The 18595-nt window shown below is 44.1% G+C and overlaps 1 protein-coding gene across 7 annotated transcripts in view; it reads left to right on the forward strand.

Moving 5' to 3' along the window:
• The window catches only part of FRMD4A (FERM domain containing 4A), a 424512-nt gene that overhangs the window by 89171 nt on the left and 316746 nt on the right, over window positions 1–18595 (forward strand). The window contains exon 1 of one of the 7 annotated variants that reach the window (XM_064142609.1): window positions 7739–7940. The exons of the other annotated variants lie outside the window; for them this stretch is intronic. Within the exon in view, the coding sequence (XP_063998679.1) occupies window positions 7908–7940 (33 nt within the window). The 5' untranslated portion in view covers window positions 7739–7907. Of the gene's footprint in view, window positions 1–7738; window positions 7941–18595 lie in introns of those variants that run through there. 7 annotated transcript variants of the gene reach the window in all.

Consider the following 18595-nt stretch of genomic DNA (forward strand, 5'->3'; position numbering starts at 1 on the left):
TAAGGTGGAGGCTTCCTGGGCAGTCCAGCCAGGGTGAGGTCTAGGAGTTTCAAAGGTATTGTCTGTTGATTTGCATCTCTGAGCTTTTGGGCCAAGCACCGAGTCTGAGTCCCAGAAGTAACAAGATTAAGGAGGGACAATGCAATCTTTATCTTTGTTGATTAACAAGAGAGAGGATCAGACTCTCACAATGAGGCACTCAGTGCCATGGTCTAGTTGACTGGATAGGGCTGGGTGATAGGTTGGACTGGATGATCTTGCAGGTCTCTTCCAACCTGGTTGATTCTATGATTCTATGAGGCAGCAGTGTGCTCATGCAGCCCAGAAGGCAATTGTATACTGGGCTACATCAAGAGGAATGTAGCCAGCAGGTCAAGAGAGGTGGTTCTTCCTCTCTGCTCTGCTCTTGTGAAGACCCCACCTCGAATACTGCATCCAGTTCTGGTGTCCCCATCATAAGAAGGACACAGCTGTTGGAGAGAGTCCAGAGGAGGGCCACACCTCTGTGACAAGGATAAGCTGAGGGAGCTGGTGAGTCCAGAACTTGTACCCACTTCAGAGAAGAGGTTATTTCTCACTTAATGGCTTCCCTGCGCTGTGAGAGCTGAGCCTCATCTCCTAGTACACACAGACATGTCTGTAGAGAACCAAGTGCATTTATTTATGAGAACTTACAGTGTGTCTAGGAGTCGCCTTGTATCAGAGGTTGCATTTTTACAGATATAAAGTGGTTGTAATCATGTTTCTAGCTGAGACCATAATAGCCATACTTTAGTGGAGCTGTAGCTTTGGGAAGGTGTTTAATTTGACTGAGATGTTAACAGAGATGGCAGTGAAGTTCTTTACATTGGAAATAACAGCTTCTGTTTCCTCATTCTGTTTATTTGTGCTTGCAAACCAAATACACTCAGTGTTTGCTGCTTTTTACACTGTAGTGAACATCATGCTCTGTTTGAATGGTTACTGGAGTGGATGAATAAATCATCTCACTGTTGAAAATGCATACGCAGACCTAATGCTCTAGTAAAAGGCTTTGTGTGTGTTTTGACTATTAACATCCAGAACAGCAAAAATACCTAACAGCAAAAAATACAGTTCCAGTTACTGTTTAGGGAAGGAAGCCCCATCATAGCTGCAGCACACGTTTTTGTCAGAAGGCTAAGTAGGATGCTCATGCTCCTGGTTATACCTGCTGGGAGCCAGGAGAGCCTGATTCCATTTTCTCTGCTGGGGCATAAACTCTGGGCAGCAGTTATTATTTTGGGTCTGTAAGCCTCATCTCTACAGCTCTCATTTTTCATCTTTAGATCTTCAAAGTATCTATAGATCCTCCTGGTGACCTAGGATGGCAGCAAGGAGAAGCAAGATGATCAAAATCTTGCGCAGGTCACTAAACCAGAGCCTAGTCCTGGGGACCCCACTGAGCTGAATAACCTCTTTTTCAAACATAGCAGTCCCCATACCTGTTGGAGTGGTTTATCTGCGTGGTTGAGAGGCAGTTTTTCCTTCCTCATGTAAATCACTGACCTAAAAGGAATCATGATAATAATGGCTGAGATCATTAATGTGTTGTGGAGATAGATAAATGCCTTTCAGTTGTTGGAAAAGGATGGACAAATCCTGATGGCTGTGCTCAGCAGGGCAGGGTGCTAAACTGGCTCTTCTGTAAGTCTCTCTCTCTCAGCCTTATCCAGAGACCTATGATCTTCAGGTATGATTGTTTTATGTCTGCCTTCCAAATCTGGAAGGCAAATGAATCTTATTAATACCTTTAGGCCTTAACATTCATCATATTGCTTTTGCTGTCACAGAAAAAGCATAACTGTCCTGGGAAAAGCAGGTCATTAGAACCTTTAAAGATGAACTCCAGAAAAGTAACTGTTTCCAGCCCTCACTAGAAGCAGTACCATATAAGGCTAAGTTGGCAAATTATTTTGACAGCACTTAGTCACGCAAATGCTGCATCAGTGGAACAGCTTGCAAAGAGCGCAAGTCTGCCTCTTGTTTACTTCCCCAGAGGCAAGTCCCTCTCCCTCTGATGCCACAAGTCAGATCTCAAAGGGCTGCACCAGTGATCTTGGAGAGAAAACCCTTTCTCCGTTTTGAAAATGCACCCTGCAACCAGCAACAAATAAACACAGCTCCGGTTCCTCAGTGCTGCCAAAGCAGCACACCCAGTACAACACGGTTCCTCCCCTTGCATCACTGACAAAGCTGCCAGCTGAATTGCGCCTGTATCCCTGGTGCCTTGGAGTCGTACCAAGCAGGAAGCACGCAGATAAGCTTTCAGGAGCCCAGCAGCTTTTGCAGAACTGCTAGGCTCAGAAACGACCGTGATACTTTGCCACTGGTTAGTAAAGAGAGCACATTTCATCTAAAAATCATTGCTGAGAATCTGTCCTTTCAGAGAACACCTGTTTATGATCTAATATATAGCTTAATCTACATCTGAAAAGGAGCGGTGACACCCCAGAGAGGATGCACACAGCCATCAGCCCAACACGTATTCTGCACAATGCCACATCCTCCCGGCACCTCTTGGAGACAGGCAAGCAGCACTAAGAGCTGCACCCAGATGGGTGGGCTCCTATGTACTGTGCCACTCCAGACACTGTTAATCCTGCTTCCTCTTGCCATTCTCAAAAGACATCAGTTGGCACATCACCAGTTGCTCAGTCTGCCTGCACAACCCTGGCAGTAGCTGGTGGGACTTAACACCATGCCCAGCACCTTCTCTCTTTGTAGAAGTGTATCATATGAAAAGGCTCACTAAAATATTCATGATTTGGGATTTGGACTCGTTTGACTTTTTTTTTTTTCCTACCTTCCATCCTTTACAGGAAAAAGACATTTCCAGGTGTGTGTTTTTCCTGGATGAATGAAACAAAGATTATTTTTTTTTCCCACAACACAGAGCATTAATTGTTGGAAGCAGCTAATTTTAATGAGAAAAAGGGGGGGAAATTTCATCTCAAAAGGGGCTAGTTCTTGTAGGATATAAGCAAATCTTCCCCATTTTTAGGTAACCCATGAAGAGTTTGTCTTTGTTATCATATCTGTAAACTTGTAGTAGAAGTCACAATCTAAATACAGCAGAGCCAGGCTAGAAAACTGGATCACCAAACATCCCACTCCACTCCTCAACACCCCCAGTCCATTTCAAGCATCAGTCCTGATTTCCAAGTGCTGTCTTGTGAGGACTATGTGCTGGTTTTGACTTTTATTCATAGAAGATAAATGAAAAGCAGGGGAAATCTGGAGCAGCAATGCTGAGAGAAGCATGAGAAGCACAGTTAGCAATAATATTCATTTGGAAGTGAATGTTGTGCTCATGGAAGGTGTGCAACAAAAATAAACCGGCAACAGGGAAGGTGCTCCAAGTGTTAAATATTCATTAGTATTCCCCGTGCCGCCTGTTCTAAATAGAAGATAGGTTTTAGAGGCAGACCCAGTATGTGACTGGGATGTTTTCCCCTCCCTTCTATGATGCTGTAGCCATTCAGATGGTGGGATGTTGCCATGGCAACATTGTGATGCTACCTTTTGTTCACCAGATGAAATGACCAATGTAAGATTGGCCAGCGGCATGTGGTACAGGATATGTCTGGGCTGTGGCAGTGCCTATTGTCCCACCTGGCTGCATAAGTAGATCCTGCAGGCTTGGTGGGAGCCAAATGAAGCCAGGACCCTGCCGGCTTATGCCCTATGATCACCTTGTCCTCATCTAGTCTGAGTGATAAGCCATCTGGGGCTGGGGGGGGGGGGGGGAGAAGTGGATGTTAGCAGCCCTAAATGTCCTGCTGGGGAGCTAAGACCATGGACCGAGGGAGCTGGGCTAATATCAGTCCTAGAGAATGGCAGGCAGGAGGTGACAGCAGCTTTTGGCATCGGAAGCCAACAGAGACTGGATGCTGATTCAAACTTGGTACAGTTTTCAGGACTGCTACAGGAAGCACAACTTGGCTCTGTGTTGGGATCCTCACCCCAAATGTCAGCAAGTGTCTCAGTTTATGGGAGTTTTGTTCTGGTTTGGATGCTCATACACAGGTGGACAAGAGGGAAGCTGAGGGTTGATCCTCAGTCAACAGCCTAACAGGGGATATGAGGTGTATTTTGGCCATTTTCCCCACTACTGAGTACTTGGGGAAAGATTCATCTGCAGAGTCAGACACCTAAATTCAGACATTTATATGTACATGACTAAACAGCAGAAGCTATCTCTGGTCCATGGAGGTCTGTCAATGCACTCAGCAGAGCTGAGGAAGAGATTAAGCTCCAACACTGAATCCAGCTAGGATCAATCTGGCACTAGGTAGGCGTCTACTTTGATCTACTCTCTAGATTCCATCAGAAGTTTATATTATGACAATATAAGGGGGATTAAAGTTATCTGTCTTGATCCTATGATTACTTAAAGAGCCAAGAGTAATTATATTCCCATCTTAAACACTTCCTTAGGATGAGATGGGTTGAATCCAGGACAGGAGAATCCTCTGCAGCATCTGTGCAAACCAGACAAATGGGTCCTCTCTTCTGCAAATGGAGAACCTGAGATACTCTGGGTGTAGCTGACCAGACTCAGTCAAATGCTGCTCCCCTCCCCAGGAAGAGGGTGAGGAAGCAAGTGTTCACATGCTCCTTTTGCCTCTCTAAGTGCCTTTGATCTGAAAATCGCAGGAGCAGAGGCTGTCGAACAAGTCTATGGTAATTCGAGCATTGCCATGAGTCGCAACCCAGGGGAAGACTGAAGTGTCAGACTATCACAGCACTGCTCTCCTGGATACAGCAATTCAGATTGCATCTTAAAGTGTGGATAAACCTCTCTGGCTCCTACAGTTGTGAAATTGTTGCTCTGAAAGTAAAAAGGGTTTGCAAATAGTCTGGATGCTCACAGAAAGTCTGGTGGCTGGACAGGCTAAAGATCTGCCCAGATACTAGTACAGCTCAAGTCCTACCTGGTACCTAATGATTGAGAGGAGGATGAAATACAATGCACAATCCCATCCATCCATCTACTGCCACTCTGGTTCTTACTTTTGCTGGGAATTTCCAGCCCAAACACTTTCCAGAGAGTCGTGCTGAAATTTGCCCAGTAAAAGCCAGTTAGGTTTCCTGGCCCCACTGGTGAAGGTGGCTGTGGACAGACCTCACCATTTCAGCTGTGACAATGTCACACAAGGGGCTCATAATTTAGGGGCCCAGAGTATGCTTGGAGCTGGGGGTGACAGTCTGCACTCCCTAGACGGGCAGGCTTGCTGCCAGCTCACATTAAAGGCCATAGGTGCTGCTCAAACAGCACCATCCTATTCCCCATTCCTGCTCATCCTGCTGAGCTGGGCTCTGCTCTGACTCATGCAGTATCAGCACAATTCCCCAGTCCATGCAGATCAGAGAGGCTTTGAGTGCTACTGAACCAGAAAGGCCCTGGCTTGCTTTTCTGGTCCCAGACTGAATTACTCTTTTGGCCTTTAGGAAAACTACTTTTTTTTTTCTTTTTAATGTTGTAAACAGAGATAACCCAGGAAACCTCAGGAGATGCTGTAGTTTAGTCTGGTTCAAAGCAGAACCAAGGGTTAAGAGAGAATTTGGTGTTCATATGCTACCATGGATGCACCATCCACATTAACATATTGCATTAGAGCTTGGCCATGTGGCCTGACATCTCAAAAATTTCCAAATGCTCATCTCTTTAGGTTTTTCTTGGCACTATGGAAAGTAAAATTCCCCAGATTATGTTCTACAGATGCACATGTGGACAGTAGAAAAATCCAAACAGTTTTTCACTGGAGTCTGGAATTTCTGCTGCCATTTATTCAGAGTCTTATTAGAGTCTTGTAAATATCAATAGCAAAACATATTTATATACATCCAGTGAGAAATATATAAGCCTGCCAGCACTGTAGAGGCTTTTCAGCTCCAGAATACTTATCTCTGTCTTCAATATGATATGATCAGATTTCTTCATATTTAATAACCAGCTGAATTCAGCTGAGAATAGTTAATTACCTTTCAAATTAATATTAATCACTGTAGTGGACAACTCCCCTCCCTGTTTTTACCTCATAAAGAATAATAAAAGAAAAATGCCCTGAAACCACAAGATCCACAAAGTTGAAAGGATTAGGAGAGACAGAGAAGAAAATTGATGTGTGGAGTCAGTTTTTCTCATGTCAGTGCCTGGGTGCACTTCTGCTGGGGTTTGCCAGGGCAAAGGTTGTGTCTATCTTTAGTTTCATCCCATGCTTTGCACCTCTTGTCCCCATGCACCACCATGAAGATATTCACTCAGACCTTCTTCAGCTCTGTGTAGCCCTCAGGAGCCTGTATTAGCCTGACAGATGCATGTGGGCAGAGACGGTCCCTCAGTGAGGAGGCACAGAGGACCTAAGGACAGGATTCTCCTTGGCATTGGACATTCAGAGTGAATCACAGTGGAAAGGAGCTTGTTTCTCTTGTTGACATTGCAGGAACCTTGGTGACGGGCTCAAATCAGAAGGCAGAGTTTTAGATGATGAAAGCAGTGTTAGGTGAATCACCATGGTCACCCAAGGACCATGTGGCAATGTCAGGAATTAAACCAGATTCCAACTCTCGGTGCCTTGATTGGATGTTGAGTCTCTCTGAGCACATAGCTTTGGGGCTTCAAAGAAGAGCTGATGTTAATGGGTGTTAGAACTTTTCACCTGTGGTGTACTCCAACCAGACTGACAGATTTTCTGAAACTGTAAATCAGGTTCTGGTGGTGTGACAGGGTTTTTAATTTCATTTTAGGACAACAATTGAGTACTGGTATGTGGAAGGTTATCCCCTGGACCAGAGAAAAGGAGCCTGTATCAGAAAGTGGGTTAGCTCTGATGGGAGCCAACCTTTGGAGCAGTGATGGGCACTCACTTGATAGCATTTCAGAGGAGATTTACTTTGGACTGGTCTGATGATCTGTGAGGTCTCTTCCAACCTTGATGATACTGTGATACTGTGATCTGGCCCTGCGGACCAAACATTGGTGTGTCTGCGGGTCTGAAGCCCATTTTCCAGTTGGATTTTTCTGCAAGATTCAGCCCTTGCATCACTCAGTGAAGGAAACCAAAATGCAGAGATTGGGAGCAGCTAGGGTATTTTCCACAAAGACAGGCTCTGATCTGACTTAAATTGCTAATAGAAATGTATTCAGGCAGTACCTTTTGCTGACCAACTTTGCAGCGCTGTGTTTCTTTTGTTCCGCTCTCTTTTCTTTCTTTCTCTCCCTCAATTCCCGGCTGACAATTGACAGGAATTCCTTTTCAGCGTGGGTTTGGTCACTCGCTGACAGCAAGCACACCCAGCAGAAAGCGCTCCAACTGGTGGTGTTTCCCGAGCGGGAAAACCACTTGGGCTGCAGCTTGGGATCAGGATTACAATCCCTTAAAGTCTATCCCAGGGAATCCGCAAGCCTTCCGCGATGACGAAGTTTTCTCTCTGCTTTCCTAGCTAGCACAGGGAGCTGACAAGCTGTCAGCCCAGCGAGGGGATGCTAGCAGATTAAACCCAGCGGCACAATAGGCGGGACAAAGTCCCCACACCTTCCCATTGCCGCCACCGACCAGATCCCTGTGGTTAGGCTGGGATTGCTTGTCCTGTGCTGAATGCATTACGTAAGGCAGGGATCGTTTGTCAGCCTCGATGGTACAAACATAGCTGCAGGCAGATTATACGGAGAGAGAGAGAGAGGGGAGGGAGAGGGAGGAAGGTCTCTCCAGGAACGGTGCTCCACGCAATTGAGGATTGCAAGTTGCCAGGTTGGTGGCTAGCCAAGCTTCCGTGAGAGTGTCGCTGGCGGTCCCTGACATGCTCTTGTTCGTGTGGGATGCTTGAGACAGGGACGAGAGACTAAGTTGGGGAACAAGGATTGGCATGAGGATCGGACCAAAATGGAAGGGCTTCTGTCTCCAATGAGGACGAAGGTAGGAGAAGATGTTAATGTCTTTTAAAGCTGCTTTTGCCCAAGAAGGGGAAGGGGAGGTGTGGGGTTAGCTCTCTGAATAGGGGACTTGCCAGGCTTTTGTCTTTTTTCTTTTATGTCTCTTTCCCCCCCTTTCTTCTTTTTCAAAACTATGCTTGTGAATGTGACTCAATGGAGGAGCGACAGCAGTTGCCTCCAAGAGGGGAGTAACCCATCACTCTTCCTCGACAGAGATGACCTTTATAAATGAATTTGCCTGTTGGAGTAGACAGCCATATTTTTGTTTGAATTTCCAGTCGGAGGCTCTCATTGTGTCTGTGTGTCTGTGCACGCTCCCGAGGGAGTCATTCATGGAAAGCGTACCTGCAGCTTGGGGAGGGGTGGATGGTACTGCCGGGCCACCCCAGTACATGTTCAGCAACAAGGGATGCATGGACAAGCAAAGAGGGCAGGTTTGTGCCCAAGTGCCCTGCCAGAGTGAGAGACCTCTTGGTGTGGATCCAGAGCAGAAAGCTGTAAAAGAGAAAGTGAACATGCAGACCAAAGGAATTGCTGCACTTGTTTGCTGCCTCCTCACGCTCCCAGCTCTTTTTAAAGATTTGCCATTAATCATTGGTATTAAAGAAACTTGAGTTCCAGCAGAGAAAAGCCAGAAACAAGAAGAGTGAGTGTTTAGTTTACAGTAAAATCTTCTTCTGTGCTGTTATTTCTGTGTGGTACTGGGGGATAGAATGAATCTCTGCTGTATTTTTTTACTCACTGTTTCCATCCCTCCATCCCATGTGATAACTGCCTTGGGTAAACCTTTCTGATTCCAGCCCATTACCACATGCAATCCAACCCTTTCCTATTATATCCCAGGACTAGAAAAACTGGAATGTGTTGACAATTCTTGTTGACAACAGAGTATCTTCACATGTCTTAAATGCAAGCAGTTTTAAAGGTGTAGTCAGGCCAGACCTGTTTCATATAAAAACTAGACTAGAAAAAATTCTAAGAAATTATCAGGTCCAGCTCCCATGCTGAGGCAGATCAGCTGGTCTGGTCTCCTGTATTGCATTCTTGCCATCCACTATCTTAAATTAAAGATTCTTCAATGATTGAAAGTATTTTCAATATTGAAAGCTAGTAAAGTGATTTAAATAATAATAATTTGCCAGCAAGTGGCTGTACTGTAATTCTCCTAGGGAGTAATTTCTTTTTCCCCACTTAATTCAGTTTTGTGGGTTTTTTTTTTGTCTTGCCCAGTAAGTTGGGGATTTAAAAAAGAATGTAGCAACTTCATACTGCTGTTCATTACCAAGAATAACGCTAATGGGCAATTTATAGAATGAAACATTCATAAGGGATTCTACCCAGCGATTCCTATCTCTGGTTACTGGGAAATACATGCATTAGTGCTGGTCTCTGCAAGGCATTTCTCAGTTTGGGTTTGTTGTTTGTTTCTTTTTTAAATCAAAGAATAGAAAACAAAACAAAACAAAACCAAACCAACCCAACCTGGCAGTCAGATAGGATTTCCATTATTAGAAAATGCAATTTTAAACATTTTGGTTGATGTTTCCATTCTGCTCCTTTAACCAGGCTTGCAGGGCTTGCTGGAGGCAGTGTCTCCCAGAACTGGTGTGCTCTCAGGTTGACGCGTGGATTACAGTCAGACATGTGTACTATCAGCACCTGCAGCACGCGTGCAGCTATAAAAATGACAGAGTAAGGGAAATGGGCTGGAACTGAGTATTATGTTTGTATATCTGACTTGCTCCATAGCTGCAGCTGGCATGTAAACCCTAATAATGCTATTCATAAAGTGTAATCATACTTACCGCTATTGGGTTATTCATTGAGCCTTTTGATGGATACGGACAAGATCCTTCAGACCCCCATCTACTCTGCAATCAGAGAAAGGGACAGATCCTGACCTCCTTTGTGTATAGGAAAAGCTTCCCAAGCCAAAACAATGCAATTAAACCATTGATTGCAATAATGTAGAACGTATGTGATTCTCTTGAAGATCCAGACTCTGATCTTAGTATTACACTGCTGCTAATTTGGAGTAGCTCTCTGGTCACTGATGGAGATACTCAAATAGACTGTCATGGGATCTGGTAAAGATCAAGATTTGGCCCTCACATCTTTACGTTTCAGAGAAATAAAAGGAAGATCACTTGAGTTGATTTGAAAACTAGTCTCATTTCCAAGGTGCTTCCTAGCTGGCAATGATTTCCTACTCCCTTGCCAGAAAATAGTGTGTAAAACTTGTAACTCTCCAAATAGTCTTAATATGTGATGCCTACAAAAAATCTTGACAACAGCAAGGCTGCCAATGTGCTGAGATCCCTGCATGTCACACTCCCTAATATTGCCTCATTTTCTTCCCCCAACTCCCCCATCTGTCTGATCCCATCTGCTGTCACTTCTTTTACACTTAGGCTGAAATTGTTGGAGGCTAGTTGGAAGTTTTTTGTCCTTTGGCTTGTACGGTGACATGATGGATAATGGACTCCTGGTAATCTCTGGCAGTGCTTCCTGGAGTGAGCTTAGAGCACCTGTGAGCTACAAGACTAATCTTTGTAAAATCATCCTCACATTACAGTGAAACCTACATAAATACATAGGTCTACTTTTAGTGTCCTGGGAATCTACATTCAATCTTCTGAAATCTAGACAGAAAATCAAAACAGTTTGCTTTGTTTCCTTGTGTACATAGGCTGACTCCTGCAGGCACCCCTCACAGTCTGTCACCAAGGGATGAGGACAATGTGCATCTCCCTCTCATAGCCCAACATTCAAAAGTCTCTGTAATTAAAAAATATATCTGCACATGGGCAAATCTTGTGGTGGTAATTCAAAATAAGATTGCCGTCGGTTCTTTGATCCCTTTTGATCATAGAAGTTCCTGTCCCACGTCAGAGCTAGACAAGGAGGGCATACCTTGACTTTCAAAGCTAAATTTACAGTGCAGGAGGGCTGGAGCTGAGATGTGGAACACAGCAGCAGGACAGAGACATGGACGCATACCCTTCCATCCAGCTCCATGACAGGGCTTGCCAGCAGAGAACTGGGAATACATAATCAAGAACGTATTTCATAGGGGACTTGTTTCCCATTCCACAAAGTGATAACCCATTTGCTTACTGGACCATGCTAGGTGATCACAGAGTGAGGTGCTTAATAACTTAGAAATTCTTTAAAGTATTTGTTGAAGTAAATTAAGTATCAGACATTAAATGCATTACACCATGTAATGGACTCCACTGCAGTAAGTCACGGGTGATTAATACATTTCTACTTTTGCATAACTGGGATGCACAAAGGCAAGAATTTAAGGGAAGGTGGAGGAATACAGTGTAAAATGTGCTGATGAATCAAAATTAAACAGATAATTGGAACGCATTGAACAGAAAACTTACTGTATTTGTGGGGCCCATGGTTACATTTCACATGACTAGAAGTAATAGTGGGCTGTAAATATTTGATGTGCTAATGGTAATACTGACAAATCTTACCAGAACCAGCTGAATTCTGTAGCCTAGTATGTCTGAGCCCTGTTTTTAGGAGTGAATGAATGTGCACAATAGCGGTGTCCCCATACCACCTTAAGAGACTGTGAAGTTGATTGAGTACCACAGAGTGAAAAGAATGAAGAAATGCATAAATATTGCAGTCCTTTTGTTAGCCTTCATTTAATTTGTTTTATAATCCTCAACACATGCACAATTTGCTGTAACCCTCAGTGCATTGCCTTCAGCAAATTGCACTGGCATAAGAATTTCAGTAATTTCAGTTTCTCTGCTGCTGACACTTGCCAGTGCATGCTACTGAATTTGCAATGAGCACCTGGCTTGAACCACACCGAACTGGCTAGCTGCTCTGCTTCCTTTTGAGAAGCCTCTGTCTGACAGCTTTTTTGTTTATCAAAGCCCTGCTTTCTTTCAGACTGGCTGAAAGAACTTTTCTCAGTGAACTTTTCAGCTGTTCAGAAACACACACAGAGGGTAAAAGCAGATTAATTACCGTTGAATTTACTAAGCTTTACATCCAAAGATAATGAATTTGGAGTGTTCCTGTGTACAGAGAATTCATCTAGGGAACGCAGTAAATAATGTGTGTAATGTTTAGATAGTGTTCTTTAAACAATAATGGAGCTGTTCTCTTTTATTGAATCTTATTAACTTTATCTGTTTGTTATAGATTTGGGGGATTAGTGAACTCCCCATGGTGTTGCAATTTATTTGTTAAACCCTTTTGGCCTTACTTCCAAAGCAATTTACTTTTCTGACCGCTAGATCTCTCAAAAAGAATTATAAAGTTGTCCTTCGTTCCTTACTTAAAGAAGTTCACAGTGTCTTGAAGCTGAGAAACTTTGGGAGGCACCACATCCCCTGTGAGTCTTGAACAGCAGAGGATTGTGACAGCAAGCACTTGAGATCACCAGGGTTGGAAATCGGAAGGGAAAATTACCTCAGGGAAAAGGAAGTCTAGAATCTGGGTTGCACTTACAGATGGGGTTGCTGCAGTCTTTAACCTTCTTGGATGAAAAGAAGTTTATATAAGCAGCTTCTTTGTCATACTGTGAGGCTGCATCTAGCAAAGCATTTGAACAGAGTCTTTATCTCATGGGCTATTCTGTGGAAGTTAAATCTAGGGTCCTGCACTGTATGGAGAGCTACACATCTTGAAATCACTTTATGGCACTCTTGCACAAGTCAACATGAAGAGGTATTTTTAACAATGGTGAAAGATGAAATGGTAAAAGGGTGCAGATGTTCCCCCAAAATCATGTACATTCCTTACGTGGAGTCTCAGATCCCTGTTTTGACCCTACAGTGAATTTAACTTTCCTTTTGAATAGCCTATCAAGATAGAGGTGCTAATGACACTCAGAGATTGGGATTTCCAAAGTCATTTGGGGGATGCAGATCTCCCAGCTGAACAGGGAACACCCAAACCATTTGAGTTCCTGAGCAATCACCCATGAGCTGACATGGCTACACAAAGATTGTGTGTGGACTGGGAAGCATTGAAGCTCCCTTGGCAGCACTTCCATAGGACACTCACACATTCTGCCGAGCAGCTTAGGAGGTACTTCCATCCCTCCCTGCCTTATTAGCAGTTTGACACAAAGGTTAATGAGGCCATATGTAACTCTCTGAGCTTGTAGACAGTTAAAAAGAAAGGCAATTCAAGAAGTAATGAAGTCCCATGTCTGCTACTGTTAATCATAATTTTATAAATACCTGGGAGAGATGATGTAGGGGCATAACTCAGAGCAGAGTTTGGCTTTGGAATAATTCTGCCATAACATAATGCCTCTGGAAAAGCAAAGGCATTTCTGTTCTATAACATTTCCTAAACTCATTCAGGTTTCAAAACAATATATCACTGAACATAAAAATGAAAGGTTATTCCTTCTCCCCAGCTGTGCTTTGTAGCCATGCAATGAGACACCATGCCTGACTGGGCAGTTGCAGCTGAGCAGGGGGCCTGAGGGTGTGTTATTTACTGTACAGTGGAAAAGTATCCTTGCCTATCCAGGGAGTAGCTGGACACTATGTTGATCATGAGCATTGCATTGCAGTAGCAGTAAGAGGTCAAAGTCCAGCAGAGGGACTCGTATGCTTAGTGCTGGCCAAGAATATGATAAGAAAATCCCTGTGCCCAAATATTTCCTAATGAAGGTTGAGAGGAAATGGAGATATTTTGCTTCTGTCCTCTAAAAAGGAAAGATTGCAGTCAGGATTCTCATATCTCACCTGTGATTCAATAGCCAGATGGTGTCCATTCTTGCCATCCTTGGGAGCATAACTGAGTTCAGGCTACACCATCCTAGCATGAAGCACCCTTAGCTGTGCATCAGGTTGTGCTGGTTCAGCTCTTACTGAGTGCTCCCATGGTGACCATCAAACAGCCCTTGAGATGGACCAGGATGAGCACAATGCTAGGATTTCTCTGGCTTTTGCAGACAGTGTAGTCAGTTGATGAGAATCCTCCTCTGTCATCACCAGCTGAGTATCAGGACCCACATCACTTGGAGATGCAAATAAAATTGGCACCCTGTTGTGTTGAGCCTGGAATGATCACAGCATGCCTTGATGACAAAGCCCTCATACTGTGTACCAAATGCCACTGGGTCCTTTCAGCTAATGGAACTGCTTTAAAGTTCCCTGCTCACCTCCACTCTCTAGACACCATGTCCCAGGTCAAGCTAGCCTGCACCCTGGTCTTGATTCTCCATCTCTTGCTCAGCCTGTGCAAAGCCCAGGTGCTCAGGAGCATCTCACATCTCAAGTTCCCAAAACCTTCCTGCAGCTGGGCTTTCATGAGACCTCAGGGACAAGAACGCTGAGGGGGCTGTGTAAAGACTACAACTACAACAAATTGAAACTGATAATAGCAATAATAACAATAACAGCATAAGAATAAATAATGCTAATAAAAATCAGCTTTTAATGCAGTACAACAGGGCCTGGACTGGATAAATCAAAGTGAGAACAACAATGTAAAGCCCACTAGCTCAGTGTCTGAGTTACAGGCTTTGGGGTTTTTTTAATAAGTGCAAAGAAAATACACAACCCATCTTCCTAGTCGTTTAATTAAGCAGTTTGCTTAATGGGCAGCTGCTGGTGAGACAACTGGTCATCCTTTCCAAAAGCAGAGCTCAAACAGAGCTGCTTGCTGTTAGCTGTGAAGCACAGCCTGCATTTACCAGGGAAGGTTCTAGAGTCTTAAAAATGGGAAAGTTGGGGGAGAGAAAAAAAAACTAAGCAAGTTTCAGGGATGATTATGAAACAAAAATGATGATAGTTGTCTCAAAATGTCAGCATAGTAGTTATCTGGAGAGGAAAATGAGACTCCTGCATGTCTGTCTGTCATAGTAGGTCATTCTGTTACTAGTAGAGACTACTTGCATTTAATTTTAGGGACAATATGGTATGCAATAAAACTCTCACACAATGCACATTTTGCATACACAGTTCTGGGCTCTTCAATTCAAGAGAGATGCTGAGATACTGGAGCGTGTCCAGAGAAGGGCAACAAAGCTGGTGAGAGGCCTGGAATACAAACCCTATGAGGAGAGGCTGAGGGAGCTGGGGGTGTTTAGCCTGGAAAGGAGGAGGCTCAGGGGTGACCTCATTGCTGTCTACAACTACCTGAAGGGAGGTTGTAGCCAGATGGATGTCAGTCTCTTCTCCCAGGCAATCAGCAATAGAATAAGGGGACACAGTCTCAAGTTGTGCTGGGGGAGGTTTAGGCTGGATGTTGGGAAGAAGTTGTTGCCAGAGAGAGTGATTGGCATTGGAATGGGCTGCCCAGGGAGGTGGTGGAGTTGCCATCCGTGGAGGTGTTCAGGAAAAGCCTGAATGGGGCAGTTAGTGCCATGGTCTAGTTGATTGGCTAGGGCTGGGTGCTAGATTGGATTTTGGAGGTCTCTTCCAAACTGGTTGACTCTATAATTCTATGCCAGCGTATCTCCAAGTGCCTTAGCACACTGTGGGGACCAAAGAAGGGAGTCAGCTAAATGTGACAAATGATGTATCTCTGGAGCACATCTCTGTGTACTTTTGATGCATGGTTAAGGTTAGAAACATAGTAAACTGGTATGCTTGCCTCGTGTAGCATTTGCATAGAAGCACAGCAAACTTAGAACAAAGAACCGAAAGTGGTCTGTGCCAAGATAGCCAACACCTTACTGTTATCCAATAGAAATGTTATAAACAATATTTTACCCCATCACTGTATTCCATAACTGGTAGAGTTACCACAACTTGTTGAATGGCATATAAGAAGGCTGCTGCTATAGCAATAAACTGCTTTGGCTTTGGCTTCAACTACTATATCTACATATTCTTGTGTTGCTGTTATTTTGTCTGTCACTCACTAATATACACAGAGACAGCACACACTTCAGTAGTGGTCAGCTATTCTTTTGAATATTTTACTGGCTTTAGATGAATGTAAAAATATGTGTACACCTGGGCACGTGGGCTTTCTTCCTGGGGGTGCACACCTAATGTACTTTAACTTTTGCTGCAGTCCTCTTTTATCTATGTCACAATGTAAACCCCACTGAATCTACAAGACTAAAAGCCTGACCCTGTTTGGGATTCAACCAGTGACACAAAAATCCCAGGCCCTGCAGGTTGTTCCAGTTCAGGGCTGACCTGAGGAGAGATACAGGTGTGTTTTGATGTGATTTATAAACATATAATAATGTAAATAAACATGCCAAGTCCTGTTTCTTTGAGCATGGCAGGTATCAAACAAATGAGAGGGCAATTTTCCTGCTCAAGATGCCTTCTTTCATACAACACCCACCCACATCTGTGATTTGCCTTGGTCCTTAGATTGGTTATACTCTGATGGAGTTTTTTTCCCCTCCCTAATAGTCACAGAGCATGTTAACACATGGCAGAGCAGCTAAGGGAGCCAATCCTTTCTGCTTTTCAAGCTTGAAGGGACCATTTGGGTTCTTTAGGGAAAACCTTTGCTTCTCTTGTATAGTTCATCTTTATGGAGGTACTGTGTTGCAGCTTCCCAGCAGCCAGCCTCTACCCATGCTCAGAACAGCAAAGCCTCCCAAAATATAGCTGTCCCCAGGCATAGCCATTGGCTCAGGACACATCTCACAGGCTGAACGTTGCTATTAAATGCTGATTTAATAGTAGTCAGAGTATAAATGATAGTAATAAAAATGCAACATTCCTTCTATGAAATCTTGTTTATAAGTCTCCCATGCAACAAAAAGCAGAGGAAAAGGGTAGCTGCTGTGGCATGTCACGGGGTCCCCTGGGCTCAAGTGCTGAAGCACAGCCCAAAGAAGTAGCAAAACTTATCCCAGACTCTCTGAAAACATACAGATATCATCATCCTTCTGCTCAACTGGGGCTTGGTAGCACAAATGCAAAGCTTGACTCTGCTGAAGTGACATTAAAGGCATAAGCAATCTCCTGCATAGACAGAACTTAAACCACTTGGGGCTTTGAAGACAGGAGGTCAAAAACAATATATCAAGTCGGTTATCAGCCAGTCTTGTCTTCCCTTCCTCCCCCTCCCTCTGGCTCAGAGCTGCAGGAGCTCAGGTCTTTTGATGTAAACCTGTCAGACACTTTGGTCTCTTTTCTGCTCTGCCCTATTCTTCCACATACACACTTTTGTGATATTTTAATTACAGGCATGATCATATTGGTAAGAACACCCTTCCTTAATTACACACTCAATTAAGTCTAGTAGCTTAGGAAATGAAAGATGAAGTTAGGTGAAGTCATTGCTGCTTCATCTAAACTTGGATCTCTCCATGGCCAGGTTTGGAATAATAGTGTGGAAGTAATTTTTCTTTAGAGAAAAGGATTTCATTTAGAAAAGATTAAGTTATTTTGAATAGAGAAAAATAGAGTATTATCTGGTGTCACTGAAACTCTTTTGCAGCAAGACTAATTACTTACAAAACTAATCTCTTCAGTAAATATTTCGTGATCCGGTCAAAGAAATATGTGGTACGAATAAGGCAATGTTCAGCCTTATTACTCTGGCACAAGCCTTCCTTTAAGGTATTGTGGGTTTTAGAAAGAGATTAGGTTAGGTGAGAGATTAAATGTTTCTTCACACTGTCAAACACCTCTTTGTAGCATCAGTGCCTCAGCGTTTACCCTCACACCGTCTTCGGAAGCTGGGTAGCACATGGGTACCAGAGAGACCAGGGTAGGCATGCCTGAGAAATATCCACTTTGAAGCCAGCTTACCTGAGATTTAAGCTAGGATCCATCCCTGTCTCTATTACCTCCCAACATAGATTCATAGGATTATAGAATCAACCAGGTTGGAAGAGACCTCCAAGATCATCCATCCCATCCTATTACCCAGCCCTAGACAATCAACTAGGCTATGGCACTAACTGCCCCATTCAGGCTTTTCTTGAAGTCCTCCAGGGATGGCAACTCCACCACCTCCCTGGGCAGCCCATTCCAATGGCAAACCACTCTCTCTGTGAAAAACTTCCTCCTAATATCAATCCTAGACCTCCACCAGCACAACTAGAGACTGTGTCCCCTTGTTCTGTTGCTGGTTGCCTGGCAGAAGAGACTGATCCCCACCTGACTACAGCCTTTCTTCAGGTAGTTGTAGATAGCAATGTGGTCACCCCTGAGCCTCCTCCTTTCCAGGCTGCACACCCCCAGCTCCCTCAGCCTCTCCTCTCAGGACTATCTTCCAGGCCCCTCACCAGCTTCATCGCCCTTCTCTGGACATGCTCCAGTATTTCAACATCTCTCCTAAATTGAAGGGCCCAGAACTGGACACAGTACTCAGTGTGGTCTGCCCAGTGCTGACTGCAGTGGAAGAATAACCTCCCTCATCCTATTGGCTACACTGCTCCTGATCCAGGCCAGGATGCCATTGGCTCTCCTGGCAACCTGGGGCAGGAAGCCTGTGTTACATCCCCAGGATCCCTGCTGATACCTGCAGCTGCGTGAAATAAGGCATAAATGTAGGGAAAACACCATCCAAGCTGGAATAAACAATCTAGGAGACAAGAAAGGATGTGGACAGAGGATTGGGAATGTAGTAAAGAGTTTGAGAAGTGGCTACTAGGACTAAGTAGATGAAGCCTGCAGAGAATGAGTGAGGGATGAAGGAACAAAGTGGAGGACTTGTGTCTGT

Source organism: Pogoniulus pusillus, chromosome 4 (genome assembly GCF_015220805.1).
Source record: "Pogoniulus pusillus isolate bPogPus1 chromosome 4, bPogPus1.pri, whole genome shotgun sequence".
In the NCBI taxonomy this organism is placed as follows: domain Eukaryota; kingdom Metazoa; phylum Chordata; class Aves; order Piciformes; family Lybiidae; genus Pogoniulus; species Pogoniulus pusillus.